Source organism: Doryrhamphus excisus, chromosome 20 (genome assembly GCF_030265055.1).
Source record: "Doryrhamphus excisus isolate RoL2022-K1 chromosome 20, RoL_Dexc_1.0, whole genome shotgun sequence".
In the NCBI taxonomy this organism is placed as follows: Eukaryota; Metazoa; Chordata; class Actinopteri; order Syngnathiformes; family Syngnathidae; genus Doryrhamphus; species Doryrhamphus excisus.
Window position 1 is genome coordinate 75,078 of NC_080485.1, and position 17,423 is coordinate 92,500.

The 17,423-nt window shown below is 47.6% G+C and overlaps 1 protein-coding gene across 5 annotated transcripts in view; it reads right to left on the minus strand.

Annotated features, from left to right (window-relative positions):
* The window catches only part of LOC131107714 (collagen alpha-1(XVII) chain-like), a 28,200-nt gene that overhangs the window by 1,975 nt on the left and 8,802 nt on the right, over positions 1-17,423 (minus strand). For 4 of the 5 annotated variants that reach the window (XM_058057945.1, XM_058057942.1, XM_058057944.1 and 1 more), the window contains 39 exons: positions 16,446-17,120; positions 15,915-15,998; positions 15,783-15,848; positions 12,992-13,135; positions 11,530-11,622; positions 11,416-11,460; positions 10,573-10,716; positions 8,408-9,154; positions 8,289-8,339; positions 7,120-7,146; positions 6,860-6,922; positions 6,696-6,791; positions 6,590-6,616; positions 6,413-6,466; positions 5,973-6,008; positions 5,828-5,899; positions 5,725-5,751; positions 5,190-5,216; positions 5,044-5,124; positions 4,889-4,963; positions 4,476-4,550; positions 4,355-4,405; positions 4,222-4,281; positions 3,898-3,957; positions 3,796-3,822; positions 3,678-3,728; positions 3,520-3,606; positions 3,409-3,447; positions 3,233-3,337; positions 3,041-3,160; positions 2,862-2,975; positions 2,422-2,556; positions 2,249-2,359; positions 2,008-2,187; positions 1,420-1,560; positions 1,136-1,351; positions 321-485; positions 161-241; positions 17-100 (listed from right to left, as the gene is read on the minus strand). In XM_058057945.1, coding sequence (XP_057913928.1) covers positions 17-100; positions 161-241; positions 321-485; positions 1,136-1,351; positions 1,420-1,560; positions 2,008-2,187; positions 2,249-2,359; positions 2,422-2,556; positions 2,862-2,975; positions 3,041-3,160; positions 3,233-3,337; positions 3,409-3,447; positions 3,520-3,606; positions 3,678-3,728; positions 3,796-3,822; positions 3,898-3,957; positions 4,222-4,281; positions 4,355-4,405; positions 4,476-4,550; positions 4,889-4,963; positions 5,044-5,124; positions 5,190-5,216; positions 5,725-5,751; positions 5,828-5,899; positions 5,973-6,008; positions 6,413-6,466; positions 6,590-6,616; positions 6,696-6,791; positions 6,860-6,922; positions 7,120-7,146; positions 8,289-8,339; positions 8,408-9,154; positions 10,573-10,716; positions 11,416-11,460; positions 11,530-11,622; positions 12,992-13,135; positions 15,783-15,848; positions 15,915-15,998; positions 16,446-17,120 — 4,536 coding nt within the window. The remainder of the gene's footprint in view (positions 1-16; positions 101-160; positions 242-320; positions 486-1,135; positions 1,352-1,419; positions 1,561-2,007; positions 2,188-2,248; positions 2,360-2,421; positions 2,557-2,861; positions 2,976-3,040; positions 3,161-3,232; positions 3,338-3,408; positions 3,448-3,519; positions 3,607-3,677; positions 3,729-3,795; positions 3,823-3,897; positions 3,958-4,221; positions 4,282-4,354; positions 4,406-4,475; positions 4,551-4,888; positions 4,964-5,043; positions 5,125-5,189; positions 5,217-5,724; positions 5,752-5,827; positions 5,900-5,972; positions 6,009-6,412; positions 6,467-6,589; positions 6,617-6,695; positions 6,792-6,859; positions 6,923-7,119; positions 7,147-8,288; positions 8,340-8,407; positions 9,155-10,572; positions 10,717-11,415; positions 11,461-11,529; positions 11,623-12,991; positions 13,136-15,782; positions 15,849-15,914; positions 15,999-16,445; positions 17,121-17,423) is intronic. The other variant, XM_058057946.1, reaches the window with a different exon arrangement.

Below are 17,423 nucleotides of genomic sequence, written 5' to 3' on the forward strand. Positions count from 1 at the left end.
TATTGTCATAGTGTACCTGTAGCTCTCCTTTGTACGCCGTGTGGAATTTGGATGGTGTACGATCCTGGAATTCCTGGTAATCCTGGACGTCCTGGATCACCTGGAAACACGGCACATTTGAATCTTGATGCCATCATCTCATCTCTGTGTCATCTGATACCCTTGTCTCCTTTGGGTCCCGGAAAGCCCCTGTCTCCTTTTGGTCCCGGACTTCCTGGCGGGCCGGGGACGGTGCCATGAGCTGTGCCGAGAGCAGAGGATTCAGTCAGGATAGAGTTTTGTCCCCCCCCCCCTCAATGGAAATATGCAACAAGTCTCACTTCTAAAGAAGTCCACGAGGTCAGCAGTGACATTGCTGTAAGCAGCCATGACCCTACTCAAGCCAGGAGCTCCAGGAGGTCCCGGAGGGCCAGGCGGGCCTTGAACCGCTCTCACATGAGTCCTCCATGGACCTTCTACAAGGTACTCCTGCAGGAGGCCTTGGTCTGCACACGGAGGGGAGAACCTCAATGCATGATGATGCAAAACACAATCCTAGATGTTCTTGATGCCACAGTGCTGACCGGCAACTTATCTCACATCATACACATACATACATACATACATACATACATACATACATACATACATACACATTTCTAGTGCCCCCTCTGAGAGCGCCGCATCACGCTTTTTATTCATTTCAATTATATTCCCCGCATTTGAAAATGTTGGTGAAAATGTTTGAACTAACAATCCAGTATGACGATAGATCAATAAGAATGGAAATGATCTCAGACTACTGGACTGTATAACCAAAATCCTGAACCTTTGATGATGATGATGATAATAAGTATATGGTAATAAAATAATAATAACCTGTGACACCATTCCCAAATATGATCACAAAGATGGGAATTAGGTCACTTGAAATAATATTGGGCCTGTAAGTCAGCTGTGTTATTAATAACACAAACGTGTATATTTGATCATAAATAACAATAATGTAATTCATATTTAAAAAATATATTTTTCCAGAAGACATCCCAGGTTTAGAGCTTGCAGTTCTGTGGACACGCTTGCTTTTGAAGATGTGAGAAGCTAAAAAACGATGAGTCATGGCGCTGCTGTTGCATGTGACGCGGGGTGGACTCACTCTTGATGTAGTCTGTGACCTTCAAGGCCACGCTGGTGTAGTCCGTGCCGTCGCTGACCTTGCTGACATCCATCTCGTGTTGCTGCGAGGCGTAGCGAGAGTCACTCTGACTCTGGCCATGTCTTTGGGTGTAACCTGGCTCTCCGCGTTCCCCCTTCAGACCTCTCGGCCCCTGAGGCCCGGGGGGTCCGGTGTAGGTGCGTCGAACGCTCTCAGCTGGTGGAAGAAAGTTCTTCTGAAATGCTTGTTTCACGTGAAGGCGTGTGTGTGTCCTCAAAGCTTACTGCTGAGATAGTTGTGAACTTCCGTACGGATGGTCTCCCGTGGGACGCTTCCACTGTAAGAGACGGTCCCACTGTGGCTACCGGCTGGTCCTTGTGGGCCCGGGGGTCCTGGAGGGCCAGGAAGACCTCTGAGTCCAGAGCCTGGGGAACATTCAACTCGATATTAACATCAATTGAGCAGTTGGGTGCATTATGCAGGAAAGTACCTGCATTTCTACTGCATATGCACTGCTCATCAAAATACAATAAATATCAAAATACATTTGACTTTTTACACTCTTGGATCTTAAGGGGGTTCTAAGTAGAGATTCCAAAGGAAGAAATGGAAGTGAGACAAAACAACAGTTTACTGCAGAGAAGCAATCAGGTGAAAGAGGCTGTTCATCAGCTGATCAGAAGTTGAAGAGCATCGCTAAAAGCTGTTATGCTAATGTGGTTAATGCGGCTAATGTAGCTCCGACAATGAGCACATAGTCTGGAGTAGCAGAAGAAGCTCAAGAAAATGAGTTTTCAACGAAGGAGTGGGGCCCCCGACGGTATTTTGTTCTCTGAAGTTTTGAACCCCCCTTAGCTGATTAGTGCGGCTACCTTGGAGGTAACGCTGAAGCTCCTCCAAGCTGTACCCATGACCGCCAGCTCCTAGTACGGTGGCTGTGGAGACGCCTGGTGGTCCTTGAGGCCCGGGGGGACCGGGTTGCCCTGGAACACCTGGAGGACCAGTAGGACCTTGGTGTGCTGCGGAACTAATCCAAGCACGGAAGTCTGGATCTGTTACAGGTGAGAAGGTCAGCTGGTGCTCTTTACGTGATCAACTGTCCACTTGTCTTACTTCTGATCAGTGCAGAGTAATCTATTGTCACCGTTGAGTAGCCGGCGCCTCCGGCACCTGGAGGCCCGGGGAGACCCGGTGGTCCAGGTGGGCCTCTAGCAATTCCTCTGTCTGCGGAGCCAAAGGTTCTTCACGGATATGCTGCACCACACGAGACTGGATTGTGGACTTACCGTTCATGATGTTGAAGACATACGTGGCCACCTCCTCGATACTGTAAACGCTAGAAATGCTTCCTGATGCACCGGGTGCTCCAGGTGGTCCTTGGGGCCCTGGTGGCCCTATGATGTACCTCCTCACTTCGTCTCCTGGAGAGACAGTGATTCCATGTGAGAACTCGGAATGCCGTGTTTCCACTGCACAGTCCAGCAGAATAACAATAATCATGAAGTATTTGAAATTGAAATATTTTATATTTTTTTGGAAGTATATTCATGGAAGTATGTGGTTCTCTGCAAACTTTATCCAAATGGAGTATCATCCTGCATGGCATGTGTGTTTGTCTACGATGACCATCTGCTTGACCACTGAGAGAAGACAACTAGAAGTAGAAGTGGGACCCTGTACTTCCTGGTAGTACCAAGGAGCAAAGAGGTACTCAATATGTACTGACTCTGTAGCATGGCAATGAGACCGCTGATTGTCAGTGCCCCTCCGGGTCCAGGGGGACCAGGTGGTCCTGGAAGACCCCGAACTCCAATGCTGATCCCTGAGCTTGGACTCGAACCTGCAGAGGAACCACAGAGCTAGACCAGACTGCCAGAGAAACCATGAGAAACACCAGAGACTCACGTTGCAAGTAGGCAACAATGCGAGCCGAGATCTCTTCGATGGAGCCCGTGAAGATTCCAGGTTGTCCTGGTGGTCCAGGTGGGCCTGGAGGTCCAGGTATACCGGCCTCTCTGCTTCGACCTGAGGATGATATTGCGTTTAGTGGTCTAGTTTTCTCTTCAAGTAGTTGAGGAGCGCCAGAGAGGACCGTACTTATGTAATCCGTCAGGTATTGCCGCATCTCCATGGATGAAGCCAAGGAACCAGGCTGCCCTGGAGGTCCTTGAGGACCCGGCGGACCTGGAGGCCCCGAGGTGACTGACAGACAGCCAGAAGAAAAAGCCATAAGCAAACCTCTTGAAATCATTTTAGGATTTCAGTTGATCTACCTCGGGAAGGTCCAGGAACGCCAGGAGCTCCGGTGTCACCTCAAAAGCAAGAGCAAACCTTCATATTTCATGCCCTGTTTGAAGCAGAATTTCCGTCCTCACTGGCTTTACCTTTGACTCCCTGTGGTCCTGGCGATCCAGGAGGCCCTGGCAGTCCAGGAGGTCCCTGTACTTGATGTTCTCCGCTGTAGGTTGACACTGTAAGGAAACTCAACTTTAGTCCAGCAGGCCAAAGGTCCAAAATGTGAAAGTAATGGTCCTGAGATGACCTCTCTCCAGGCTTCCTGGTCTTCCTGGCAAACCGGGCTGTCCTGGTTCACCTGAAGATAAAAGAATGGTCAGGAAGGCAACCAAAACATGAAGGATTGTTTGAAGACAAATGGTCACCTTGGTAACCTCTTGGTCCAGGAGAACCTAAGAGAAACATCATTGGAAAGAAGTTCTTTTCATGGATGAAAATGCTCAGGACTCAGCGCTGTTGGTACTCACCTGTGGATCCTTTTGCTCCAGGTGGTCCTGGTGGTCCTGGTGGTCCAGTATAGTAGGTTCCTGAGGGACAAGTCAACTTTACACTGGTGGTGGTCTCCAAATGTTCATCCAATCCATACAACCACGGTAAATGAAAAACACCCCGGGGACATCAAAACCAAAGACCATAAACCGGTTTCTCAAAGCGGTTCTTTACACAGACCACCAGGTCTTCCTGGCCAAGATGAAAACATGGGCTAACTGGTGGTCCCCTTTTGGGTTCCTTTACGGTAACCATAAGGGTTCCCTTAGGGCTGACTGAGCAGACTGGGGCATGGTACGTACCAGAGCTGGATACAAAACCAGAATCTCCTTTCTCTCCTTTGGGTCCTGGTCTCCCGTAACCTGGACAGCAGAATGGCCGTTTGAAAAGAAAACAGGATGTATTTGAACCCGTTTCAGTTCCAGCGAGACATGCCTGGTTGACCCGGTGGTCCTTGAGGTCCTTGAGGTCCTTGCCTAGAATCTCCTAATGGAAATATTCACATAAATATTTCAAAATTGTGTAAATTTAATAATGCCATAACGGTGACTCTTACCTGGACGTCCAGGTGGACCGGGTGGGCCAGGTGGACCGGGTGGGCCAGGTGAGACACCACCTGATGCAAACTGTCCTGAATCATCAGCAAAAGAAAGCAATGATGAATGCCATCTTGGAATATCCCAGGGAGGCTGACATCATCGCAGCGCCCCAATCAATGTGCTGCTCAGACACAATGGCTTCTATCCACTGATATTGGGACATGTTTGTATATTTCTGAGGGATGCTTTTGGCGTGTTAAGTGATGCATTTATCCGGCTGTTATGTGGGTACACTTTAACCGAATGACCTGCAATTTCCATCGGTTAACGAGCTCCTTGATTGGCTCCTGCCAAAGAAAGAGCTGATGTTTCCTCCCCAGCAGCTTATACGCCGTCATTTAAGATAAGATAAGATATGCCTTGTACTCACTCTGGGCTGTGCTGGAGCTGAAGGTCTCGGATGTGGTCACGGTTAATCCTCGCTCTCCCCTGTCCCCTTTAGGACCTGACGAGACCAAGAAGGAGAAGCTCAGAAGAAGGAAGGTTCCACATCCCACAAACAATGTCGAATGCGTGTGTGATTACCAGGTAGACCAGCAGGGCCACTGGGACCTGGAGGTCCTACAGGCCCAGGAGGCCCTGGGATCCCCACAGTGGAGAGACCAGCTGGAAGATTGAGAGGTTAGGCACTAGGTCTCTTCCATCAGCGGTGTGCTTCGTAGACGAGTTACCTGCATTGAGAATTCTTCCTGCTTCACCTTAAAGTAGAAGAGAATATTTTGGATATTAATCCCTTCCATTAGGTCCGACAAACATCCAATTCCCCGATCCTAGGAGGCTCTTCTCTTCATCATGCAAAAGCAACCAAAACGCAGCTCTAGCAAGATTCTGCTAGATGAGTTGGGGGGGGGGGGGCTATTCAATTGAAGACACAACAGGAAGTTGGCGTCCGTGCTGATCCCTGCTACGTGGTGTCCCTTCCGTTCATCACGTACAAACCTTTTATGCGTGTCAAACTATAAAAACATGTTTAGGAAACTTGTGTCTTTGCAAGCTAATAGCATGCTAACAAGGAGGTCCTGTGATAAAAATACATAAACGCAATTGGACTCACGCATAATAATAATAATAACAACAAGGCATGACCGGAAAATATACAAAACCTGGAGCTTTGGCAAATATTTTCATGGCTAACACAACATCATGCTAACCTCGGCGTACGCTAGCAGGTTCCCCTGTGCTCTAACACAACAAGTAGATCTTTACCTGGAGGTCCTGGAAGCCCGGGAGTTCCTACAGAAAAACAAATGATTTTTAAAATCAGACCATCAAAGTATTCTTGATCACGCGTAGAGGCTCATGAACCTACCTGGAGGGCCGGCATCTCCACGCAGCCCAGCGGGGCCTCTAAGTCCTGGCTGTCCAGGACCGCCTTGATCACCTGTGGGTATTAATTATAGAAGAAAACATCTTTAAAAACAACTTTAAGATAACAGACGTGGGTCACTTTGTACCTCGGGAGCCTTTGGCGCCATCTTGTCCTGCTGGTCCTGATGGAAAACCACACTCGCGTCAATGGATGACGTTCTCCTCTATTCATCCCAACTCAAGCCGTACAACGACACCGCAATGGATGCAACACCTAACATGGAATATCTTGCTTTTTGCTAAATCCTGCAAACTGACTGACTGACTGGTCCACAAACCAAGCCACCATCGAATGGCCGACTAACTAACTAACTAACTCACTAACTAACTGACTAACTGACTGGTCCACAAACCAAGCCACCATCGAATGGCCGACTAACTAATTAACTGACTGACTGGTCCACAAACCAAGTGGACCGACCGACCGACCGACCGACCGACCGACCAATGAACTGGCAGAATATTGACTAGCAGACTAGTTGAGGTGTGTTTTAGTTAAGATGGCGGCGGCGGTCCCGTCGCTCACCCATGGATCCCTTAGCTCCTTTCTCTCCAGCGAGACCAAGCGGACCAGGTTCACCTGACATAAGAGACCATGAAAGTCCAATGAGAGGAGAAGACTGCTGTCCATAGCATTATAGCATTATAGCATTATAGCATTAGCGTAGCATTGAAAGGTGGAGGCGGCGGCTTCTCATCTTACCTTTTTGGCCAACTGATCCGGGATCACCTGCATGAAGACAGATTCCTGTCACTTCCTGGTGGCTGTACACGGCCATGGAATTACAATATGTATGCAGGAACTGTACCTTTTTCACCTTTGGATCCAAACCCCGGTTCACCTCTGGGCCCTGATGGACCTTCACGCCCCCGTGGACCCGGGGGACCCTCCAAGCCGTGCTCACCTGATCATCACGGAGCCACTAAGCAGTTGAAGCAGAACTTGGATGTTCAAGCACATAACGCTCCTTACCCTGGCTTCCTTTGTGGCCCTTTGGCCCTTGGGGGCCCTCGTGACCCATCACCCCAGGAACACCTGAGATCAACAGATGATAAATGAAGCCCACCAGGCTTGGCACGCTGGCTTTTTTAAAAAGCTCATGCTGCATTCGAGAGCGCCTGGAAGTCAGGAATAACGTCTTTCCTCTTTGAGTGATATTCCAATGAGATCTTTTCTTCCCACTCTTCTTGAATGCAACATCCAAGCTGCTTGTGTGACTTGGCATTCCTTACCTGGAATTCCAGGATGACCAGGATCACCTGTCAGAAGTAAAACACAAACATGAGCCAAATAATCCTTTCATTCTGTTGAAAAACGTCATACATTTCAAAAATACAAACATTCAAAAACGGTTGTTGAAGGGAACCCTGAAGGTTTCCACCTTCCTGGCCTATAAATGGACTTGGAATGTTAGATTCCAACAATGTCGGTGTCCAACCATGCCAATGGTTCACATCATGACGTTTGTGCATTTGGAAGGGAGCTCAAAACATTCGCTTTCAGTTTTCACTTCCTGAAGTGGGCGTGCCCTCTTCCCGCTCTGCTGCACTCATTGGTGGAAGATTTCAGCGTGTTAGCGGGGCAGTCATGGAATAGCGGGGCATTCATGGAATAGCGGGGCAGTCATGGAATAGCGGGGCATTCATGGAATAGCGGGGCATTCATGGAATAGCGGGGCAGTCATGGAATAGCGGGGCAGTCATGGAATAGCGGGGCATTCATGGAATAGCGGGGCATTCATGGAATAGCGGGGCAGTCATGGAATAGCGGGGCATTCATGGAATAGCGGGGCATTCATGGAATAGCGGGGCAGTCATGGAATAGCGGGGCATTCATGGAATAGCGGGGCATTCATGGAATAGCGGGGCATTCATGGAATAGCGGGGCAGTCATGGAATAGCGGGGCATTCATGGAATAGCGGGGCAGTCATGGAATAGCGGGGCATTCATGGAATAGCGGGGCAGTCATGGAATAGCGGGGCATTCATGGAATAGCGGGGCAGTCATGGAATAGCGGGGCATTCATGGAATAGCGGGGCAGTCATGGAATAGCGGGGCATTTATGTGAAATGAATACTTCTTAATCATAGAAATGTCTTGAAGCTAGAAATGATTAGAAAAGTTTCAAATATATATTTGGATCTTTAAGATATAAACATGACTATATGTTATTATTCTATATTATTTATGAGTAAATAATGAGTATTGATTATGGGTCCAATATGAGGGAATAATATCATACACGTAATGTCCTGTTCACAGCTGAACAAACCCAATAATATTTTTTGTTTTATTTTTTCAGGTTCTGGATTTTTCTTTGGCTTTTGGCCCACATCTTCCCTGCTATAAAGTCCAAGTTGATGTTTGGCTGAGAAGGAACCATAAAAGAAGGAAAGGTCACCTTTGGGTCCAGGCAGTCCTCGGTCTCCTTGCATGGCGGACGTCAGGAAAGCTGGAGAAGAGGATTGACCGTGAGACGATGAATGGCGTGTGCGTCGTGTGTCAAGCCAAGAAAAGCACCTTGGAACGCCTGCGACTGCATTTCAGCTCTGACCATACGTTGGATGGCCATTTGAAGCGCAGCGGCGTCAATGGAGCCACCGGTACCGCTGGCCCAGAACCCATTAGTGAAAGTGGAACCGCTGGAACCGCCACCGAAGCTGGTCACACGTGTGCCGCTGAAGCTGGTAGTGTGGCCAGAGGAGGAACCGCCGCTCAATCTGGTGTCTCCTGTGCTGCTGCTAGCACCGCCGCTGGAGCCGCTGGAGCCGACACCACCGACACCACCGACACCACCGGCACCACCGGCACCACCGGCACCACCGACACCACCGACACCACCGACACCACCGACACCACCGGCACCACCGCCACTGCCACTTACGACGATAGTGCGACCGGAGCTGGAGCCCCCACCGACGCTTGTGCCGCTAGCGGCGCCACTCATGGTGCCACCTGAGCCTGCGCCGCCACTGGAGCCGGTCCCACTGGCGGCGGCACTGCCGCTGGAGCCACTGGTACCACTGGTGTCGGCGCCACCTCCGGCTCCAGCGCCCACACCAATGCCTTGTCCACCAGCAGAACCACCAGAACTTGCGTCCGAGCCTCCACCACCCCCTCCGACCAGGAAGATGTCCGTTTGTTGACCGCCAGCGTCCACGAAGGTGCTGCCGCCGCTCCCCGCCAGCTGACTGGTGCGAGCAGACACGACCGCCGTCTCGGATTCCAGAGTCGCCACTCGGTTCTTCAGTTTCCTCACATCCTCGGCTAAGACACAACATCTCTTTAGTTTCGTGGACGGCAACAAAATCCAATACACCCGGCCAGATAACAATTGACCAACTCCTCAGGATGTCAGCATCCAGCAGCTTTAGCTCTGCTTTAGCTCTGTATGCACTATAAAATGTTCCTAGTCAGTTGTTGGTTGAGTGTTACGCTTCTTCACAGTAAACTCATCAGCACTAGCGATGCTAGTTGGGGTGATACAACATTGGTTCTGTTGCTGCAGTTGTGGAATGGCCATGTTTTCCTTTCCACTTTCCCATGCACTCCAAATCATTGATGAACTTAGACAATTTGGGTCTTGTATAAAATACATTTTCATATTTTGGAATAAAGCGCCTCTCTCCAATCAGTACACAAATGAAGTATAGTCTTATTTCTTCTTGTAATCTGGTTCAAAGTACTTCCAACTAACTACCAACTTCACAGCTACTGGATCTACATTGAAACCAAAACCAACCGGCCGACCTGGCGCCACCAGAACTGATTTGATGGCATGAATGGCATTATGTACTTTTTGGTTTCTTGACTTTATTTGCCTTTTATTTAAGCTACAAACGTGTCAGATCATTTTGCCTGACCCTGTATGAGATGTGTCCATGGTGAAGGAGGGACTGGTAAGGATCTACATCAGAATCAGAACCATTTCTGATTCTGATTCTAATGTATACGTGGAGAAGGAGGGACTGGAAAGGATCTACATCAGAATCAGAACCATTTCTGATTCTGATTCTGATGTATACGTACGTGGAGAAGGAGGGACTGGAAAGGATCTACATCAGAATCAGAACCATTTCTGATTCTGATTCTGATGTATACGTGGAGAAGGAGGGACTGGAAAGGATCTACATCAGAATCAGAACCATTTCTGATTCTGATTCTGATGTATACGTACGTGGAGAAGGAGGGACTGGAAAGGATCTACATCAGAATCAGAACCATTTCTGATTCTGATTCTGATGTATACGTGGAGAAGGAGGGACTGGAAAGGATCTACATCAGAATCAGAACCATTTCTGATTCTGATTCTAATGTATACGTGGAGAAGGAGGGACTGGAAAGGATCTACATCAGAATCAGAACCATTTCTGATTCTGATTCTGATGTATACGTACGTGGAGAAGGAGGGACTGGAAAGGATCTACATCAGAATCAGAACCATTTCTGATTCTGATTCTGATGTATACGTGGAGAAGGAGGGACTGGAAAGGATCTACATCAGAATCAGAACCATTTCCGATTCAGATTCTGATGTATACGTGGAGAAGGAGGGACTGGAAAGGATCTACATCAGAATCAGAACCATTTCCGATTCAGATTCTGATGTATACGTGGAGAAGGAGGGACTGGAAAGGAAGATTAACGAGAGAGCCAATTGCCTCGGCGGCCATGACGGTGCTTACCCAGGGCGATGAGGCCAAAGAGGAGTCCCAGCAGCAGCAAGAAGAGGAGGAGGAAGGCCAGCAGCCATTTCCACCAGGAGCAGCAAGCATCCGAGCAGCAGCACCACCCTCCGCCCCCGAAGACGCCACCCTTTTTGCGAATCTCTGAGGAGCCAATAGTTAAGCGTCATTAAAGTCGAGTAATGCCTTGGTTAACGTCCGCCCCAGTTAGCACTTAGCATCCCAAATATTGCCTTGGCTTATGTTGGCCTGCCGGGTTAGCGTTCCACGTAACTAACTTGTATTGTTGACACAGCCATCTTGGATCGCACCCCAAGTGTGTTTTTAAGGAGTGGGCTGAAGCGTCAACAAGCGGCTAAGAGTCCGATAGAGGTTGTGATTGACAGCAACATTCCAAGAAGAGAGGATGGCAAACGTCAAAGATGGCGTCCATGTTGCCGGAAGCCCTCATCACCAATAAGATACGTGGATACGTTATACATCCTGAATAACAACGTAATCGTGTGTGCTCACGTTGTCAGAGGAACCCTGGTGACCGCCAACCGCCATGTTTGTGCTAGTGGCTTGTCACAGAAGTGTTTGATGCCCCATGAGTGCAACAGCAGCATCATCGTCATCCTCCTTGGACGAAGGAGGTAAAAGTCCAAAGGTCAGCTGCCCGTTCCTCATTTGGAATTATTGTCTAAAGATGTGTTTGCTATGAAAATGTTGGGGTGTCTGGAAAGAACTCTTTGGACTTGGGAAAGCTTTCCTTGGTTAGAGTCCGTTTTGGTTTCAGTGGGACCTTGTGGAAGGGATTCATCAGGGTATGACACAGAAGATCCTGTATGAAAGTATACGTACGTGCATGCGTGGCTTTGTCTTTCATCAAAACTCCTGATGATCCATCTAGCGGGGAAAAACACAGCTCAGGATGGACGCCACGCAGGACGCGGATGTCTTCTTCTTTCAACTCACAGTAGGCCTTTCCTGCTCCGGCCTTCAGCTGAGACGTGTCACTCAAGCTTGTAATGAGCTTCTCCTTCTGGAGGGAATCACCCGACAGAGAACCTGGAACATCACGCAGGAACATCACATGATCCAAGTCTCCACTTCCTGTGTGCTGTTTACAAACAACATGCCAACACTAAACTACTAATACTAATCAATACTAATACTAATCAATACTAATACTAATCTAATAACGATTAGGCAGCGAGGAAAGAAAGGAAGGAAGAAAGCGTTAAATGAAGAAATATTTAGTCATCCTTTTGGCCACTAGGTGGCAAAGTGACCACGCCGGGAAGTGACTAGAAAAGTCAAGTATAGTTGGTACTACTACCACTACTACTACTACTACTACTACCACCACTACTACTACTACTACTACTACTACTACCACTACTACTACTACTACTACTACCACCACTACTACTAGGTGGGCTTCACGTCCAGCACACTTATCCCAGTTGTCATGGAAGTTAGACGCTGAATAATCCAAGGAAAGACTCGGCATAATACTCCTGATAGTCTTGCTCACAAGCATTACGTTGGCCGGACCACGGAAAAGGCCCACCGTGTGCGTCTCTTCTTTTTGAGGAGGAGCAAACGGCCTTCACCTTTGCTGGAGGTCAGGAGGTCAGGGGGTCAGGGCGGTAGAGCATCCTCACTACGGACGCACGGTGCGTCGGAAAAGGAACAACTGCTGACGGCTCAGCGAAACATCGGCTCCTCGCTCCCACGACTAGAGATCTACTCCGAAAGATCCGGGATGACCCCACCCACCCTGGACACCCTGGACACCCTGGACACCCTGGACTTGCCCTTCTTGGTAGCAACAGACTGAAGCACGGCTCCTTTCCTACGGCTGTGAGGAGACTGCTGGCACTTCAACCACTCAACCTCTGATCTCCTGCAACATTTCACATTCCCACCGTTTATTATTCATATTTGTCGCATTGCATTTGGATTTATTATTCATATTTGTCGCATTGCATTTGGATTTATTATTCATATTTGTCGCATTATATTTGGATTTATGATTCATATTTGTCGCATTGCATTTGGATTTATTATTCATATTCGTCGCATTGCATTTGGATTTATTATTCATATTTGTCGCATTATATTTGGATTTATGATTCATATTTGTCGCATTGCATTTGGATTTATTATTCATATTTGTCGCATTGCATTTGGATTTATGATTCATATTTGTCGCATTGCATTTGGATTTATGATTCATATTTGTCGCATTGCATTTGGATTTGTCTTCAATTTGTGACTACAAGACGCTGCCATTCCAAAACGCTTCAAATCCAATCCAGTGAAATAACGACCACATTGCTTCGGGAATGCAGCCTAGAGTCTAAGGAAGACGTTGGGAAAGAGGAATCAGTCGAGATGATTGACACTTCGCTGTCCAAGCGTCCCAACGCACCTCCTCCTGTAGTTCTGCTGAACTGCTTGCCGCTGTCTTTGGCCAAAACCAGCGTGTCCGTCTCCCTCTTTCCCGATAGATTCTCCTTGTCCGAGTTGACGAACATGTAGTCTCTGTACGCGTCCTCATTCTGGGATCTCGCCGCTGGAAAGCACAAGCGTGTACAAGCGTGTCAGCAACAGCGTTAACTGAGGTGCTTCCCATGGGCGGGATCGGGAAGCTCCGAATGGGACGTATTGAGGAGTCACTAGTATCACAACTATCCATTTATTTAACGATATGATTATATCACAACTTGGTGATTTATGGCGTATTGGGAATGCAGTGGAAAGTCATGTGGAACATCCTTCTATTCAAAGCATTTGATTGGGAATCAGACACAATAATCATTCCTTGCATCTCCAGACGAGGGAGGTCTCGGTGTATCCGACTACCAAATTCCTCCACTGCACCAGTGGACGAGACGGCAGACCAGCCAGTCGACTGCCAACGACGTGAGCTCATATTCAATAGCAAGTCCCAATGGAAAGAAAATGTCCATATTCAAATTTCCCCACTGAGGGACGAATAAAGGCATATCTTAATATTCCCAGACAGGGAAACATTTGCAAAATGACGCAAAAGTAAGCAAAAAGAAGATTGAAAATGAAAATGAGGATGACGAACGCATCAAGGCAACCTTTAAGATGCCAGCGTGCTTGCCAAGTCACGTCAGGTATTTTACCAGGCCGGCCCACTGAGGGAAGCGGCACCCGTCAGCAGGGATGCATGGCTGCTGCATGGCTGCTGCATGGCTGCTGCATGGCTGCTGCATGGCTGCTGCATGGCTGCTGCATGGCTGCTGCATGGCTGCTGCATGGCTGCTGCATGCAAATATTGCAGTAATATCGCCAGTCATTCCAACGGGCTGTTTACATGCATCCTTCTGGGAAAAAGGTCAGGAACATCAAGGGAGCCAAGCAGACGACATAAAAATAAAATGGCTAACAGAGATTAGCATCTAACGATAACAGATCATTGAAGTGGACAAATGGACTTTTCCTATTCCGGAGAATACGTCTAGCCAGAACCACGCATCCGTATGATGACAATATGGATGACAATATGTACTTTTTTTCTTGCTGTTTTGTATTGATTGTTTATGTCTTGGATGTGTAGGAATTGTCGTGGCGGGAAAACGAGGCAATGTTGACGGCAAATGTCTTAATAGGGTCCCCCCTCATTAGTGGAGGTTCGTTGGTTCCAGGCCCACAAAGTCAGACTCTACATGAATACATGGAATACTTTAGTACTTAGAGCATAGAAAACTTAAATACCTTTTTTACCATTATTAGAGCCCTCTAGACATGAAATAACACCCCTACAGTCACCTTTGCACTCCTGTTCTTTGTTTACATCATATCTCTAATGCATCGGCTACGGGATCACTGCAGGGACGTGACACACGACCACAGCTTTAAACGTACCATAGCATGCTAGCCAGCCAGCTAACTCCCTTTTTAACTTTATTTATGTCACACTGAAGACAGGCTTTGAAACGGAGTGGGGAAGAACCTTAGCATTTTCACACAGAATGGAAGATAAAGTGCTGTGACAAACGTCTTGCACCCATCTCATCTCATCTCATGTAAGGTAATATCTCATCTCATGTAAGGTAACATCTCATCTCATGTAAGGTAATATCTCATCTCATGTAAGGTAATATCTCATCTCCTGTAAGGCAATATCTCATCTCATGTAAGGTAATATCTCATCTCATGTAAGGCAATATCTCATCTCATGTAAGGCAATATCTCATCTCATGTAAGGTAATATCTTATCTCATGTAAGGCAATATCTCATCTCATGTAAGGTAATATCTTATCTCATGTAAGGCAATATCTCATCTCATGTAAGGCAATATCTCATCTCATGTAAGGTAATATCTCATCTCATGTAAGGTAATATCTTATCTCATGTAAGGTAATATCTCATCTAATGTAAGGCAATATCTCATCTCATGTAAGGTAATATCTTATCTCATGTAAGGTAATATCTCATCTCATGTAAGGTAATATCTCATCTCATGTAAGGTAATATCTCATCTCATGTAAGGCAATATCTCATCTCATGTAAGGCAATATCTCATCTCATGTAAGGTAATATCTCATCTCATGTAAGGTAATATCTCATCTCATGTAAGGTAATATCTCATCTCATGTAAGGTAATATCTCATCTCATGTAAGGTAATATCTTATCTCATGTAAGGTAATATCTTATCTCATGTAAGGTAATATCTCATCTCATGTAAGGTAATATCTCATCTCATGTAAGGTAATATCTCATCTCATGTAAGGTAATATCTTATCAATGTAACGTCACTGATGCCCAGGGAGCAAAATGCTAGCTATAACTTGTCTTTCCATATTTGTTGATGAATACTAGTCAACGTAGCCAAGCTTGAAACAGCCATCATTGACTCATTCATTCATTCATTCATTCATTCATTCATTCATTCATTCATTCATTCATTCATTCATTCATTCATTCATTCATTTATTCATTCATTCATGTCTGAAAAGGCTCCATGAAGTCGGGGAACCATGCAGGAAGTGCCATGGAGCGAGGGACGACTGGAGACGGAAATCAGACTTTGAGCTTGGCGAGGCGCTATGACCTTCTCGTGAGCATGCTTTCACGTACGCAAGCCCAACGCTACGAACTTTGGATGACATCATTGCTAAACTTGACCATGTGCGTGATAACCATTGAAGGTGCGACATGGTGCCACCAGAGGGAGCTAGAGCTTACCTGACGAGACTCCAGTTGCCGCCCCACCACCGACGATGCCGGACATATTTTTCTGAACTCCATAACCTGTTGGGAGACATCCGGTGAGGATGACTACATCGTGATGAAGTATGATGCAGCCGAGGACTCTACCTGCCATGTTGGCGTTGGCGTTGCTTCCGGCGGCCATTCCGGCGCCGCCCCCTGTTGGCGCCAAATTGTTCTGAAAGCCATAAACTGGAAAAGGAATCCAAAAGAAACATTTTGTTGTTAAAGGCCCAAAGTTGTTCTTTATGAAAACAATACATCTCTCATTTTCTTATTGGATGTGAAGGTCATTTCTTGACCAACGGGTGCATAGCATGGTCATAGTAATACTACGTAAAAAAACCATAGTAATAATCATTGAAGAAGCATCATGAGCAGAGTTGATGAAACGCCACCATCGTCATCGTAAACATGCGACTTATTGATTTATTCTATCTTGCATCTTGCATATCTCATGGATGAACTACATTCCATCTGAGTGGTTATGGAGTATTCAGGAGATTCAGGAGTATTCACAACGCGTCAAAAGAATCATTCCAAGAAAAGACAGACGCACCAAATGAAATGAGAAGCTTATAATAAGAATAACAAAACAATAAAAACAATAACAAGAAAGGATGATTAAAAAGTGCTGACCTGATAGTGAAGGTGACGTGATACCAGCCGGCGCCATGTTGTTGGCATTGGCCTGGGGTAACGTGTAGCCGCCGCCGGTGCCGCCCGCCGCCACGGCGCTGGTGGCGGTGGCAGAGGAGGGCAGCGTGGAGGTGGGCCAGGGAAAAGACGGCACCACGCCGTCCAGCGTGGAGGAAGCGTACCGCGCTGACCTCACCGTGGAGTCGTGGACGCCCGACTTCTGACTGATACTGTACTGGCTTGATCTCACACCAGTATCGTACTGGCCCGACCTCAGACTGCCATCATACTGGGACGATATGACACCAGTATCGTACTGGCCCGACCTCAGACTGCCGTCATACTGGGCGGACCTCACGGCGCCAGTCATGGGCGGCAGGTCTGTGTCTGGTTTGATGCTGTCGTTATACTGTCCTGACCACAAAGCAGTATCATACGATACCGACCTTACGCCACTATCGTACTGGCCCGATCTCCCAGCTGTGCCGTACGTCGCTGATCTGACGCCGGTATCGTAGAGTCCTGGTCTCCCTCCTTCACTGTAGTGTGCCGACTGAACGCTGCCCTCGTACTGGCTGTTTTTCCCCACCGTAGCGAAGCGCTCACGTTCACACAGGCCGCTGGTGTCCACCGCGTGGAAACCCTCCCTTGTGACGCCAGAACCGAACGTCAAAACTGCAGAGGACAGAAACCAGGTCGTCAATCGTCAAAATGATCCTTAGAATGGAATCAGCCTGCTTTGCTCCGTTTGGCCACAAGGGGGCGAGCAGGGTCTCCTTCCAGGGAACCATTGCTAGTTCATTGCTTAAAAGCTAATCACAACACAGCAGCCAACAACATGCTACAATCGATAGATGGACAGGTGGGTGGATGGATGGATGGATGGATGGATGGATGGACAGGTGGGTGGATGGGTGGGTGGATGGATGGATGGACAGGTGGGTGGATGGGTGGGTGGATGGATGGATGGATGGATGG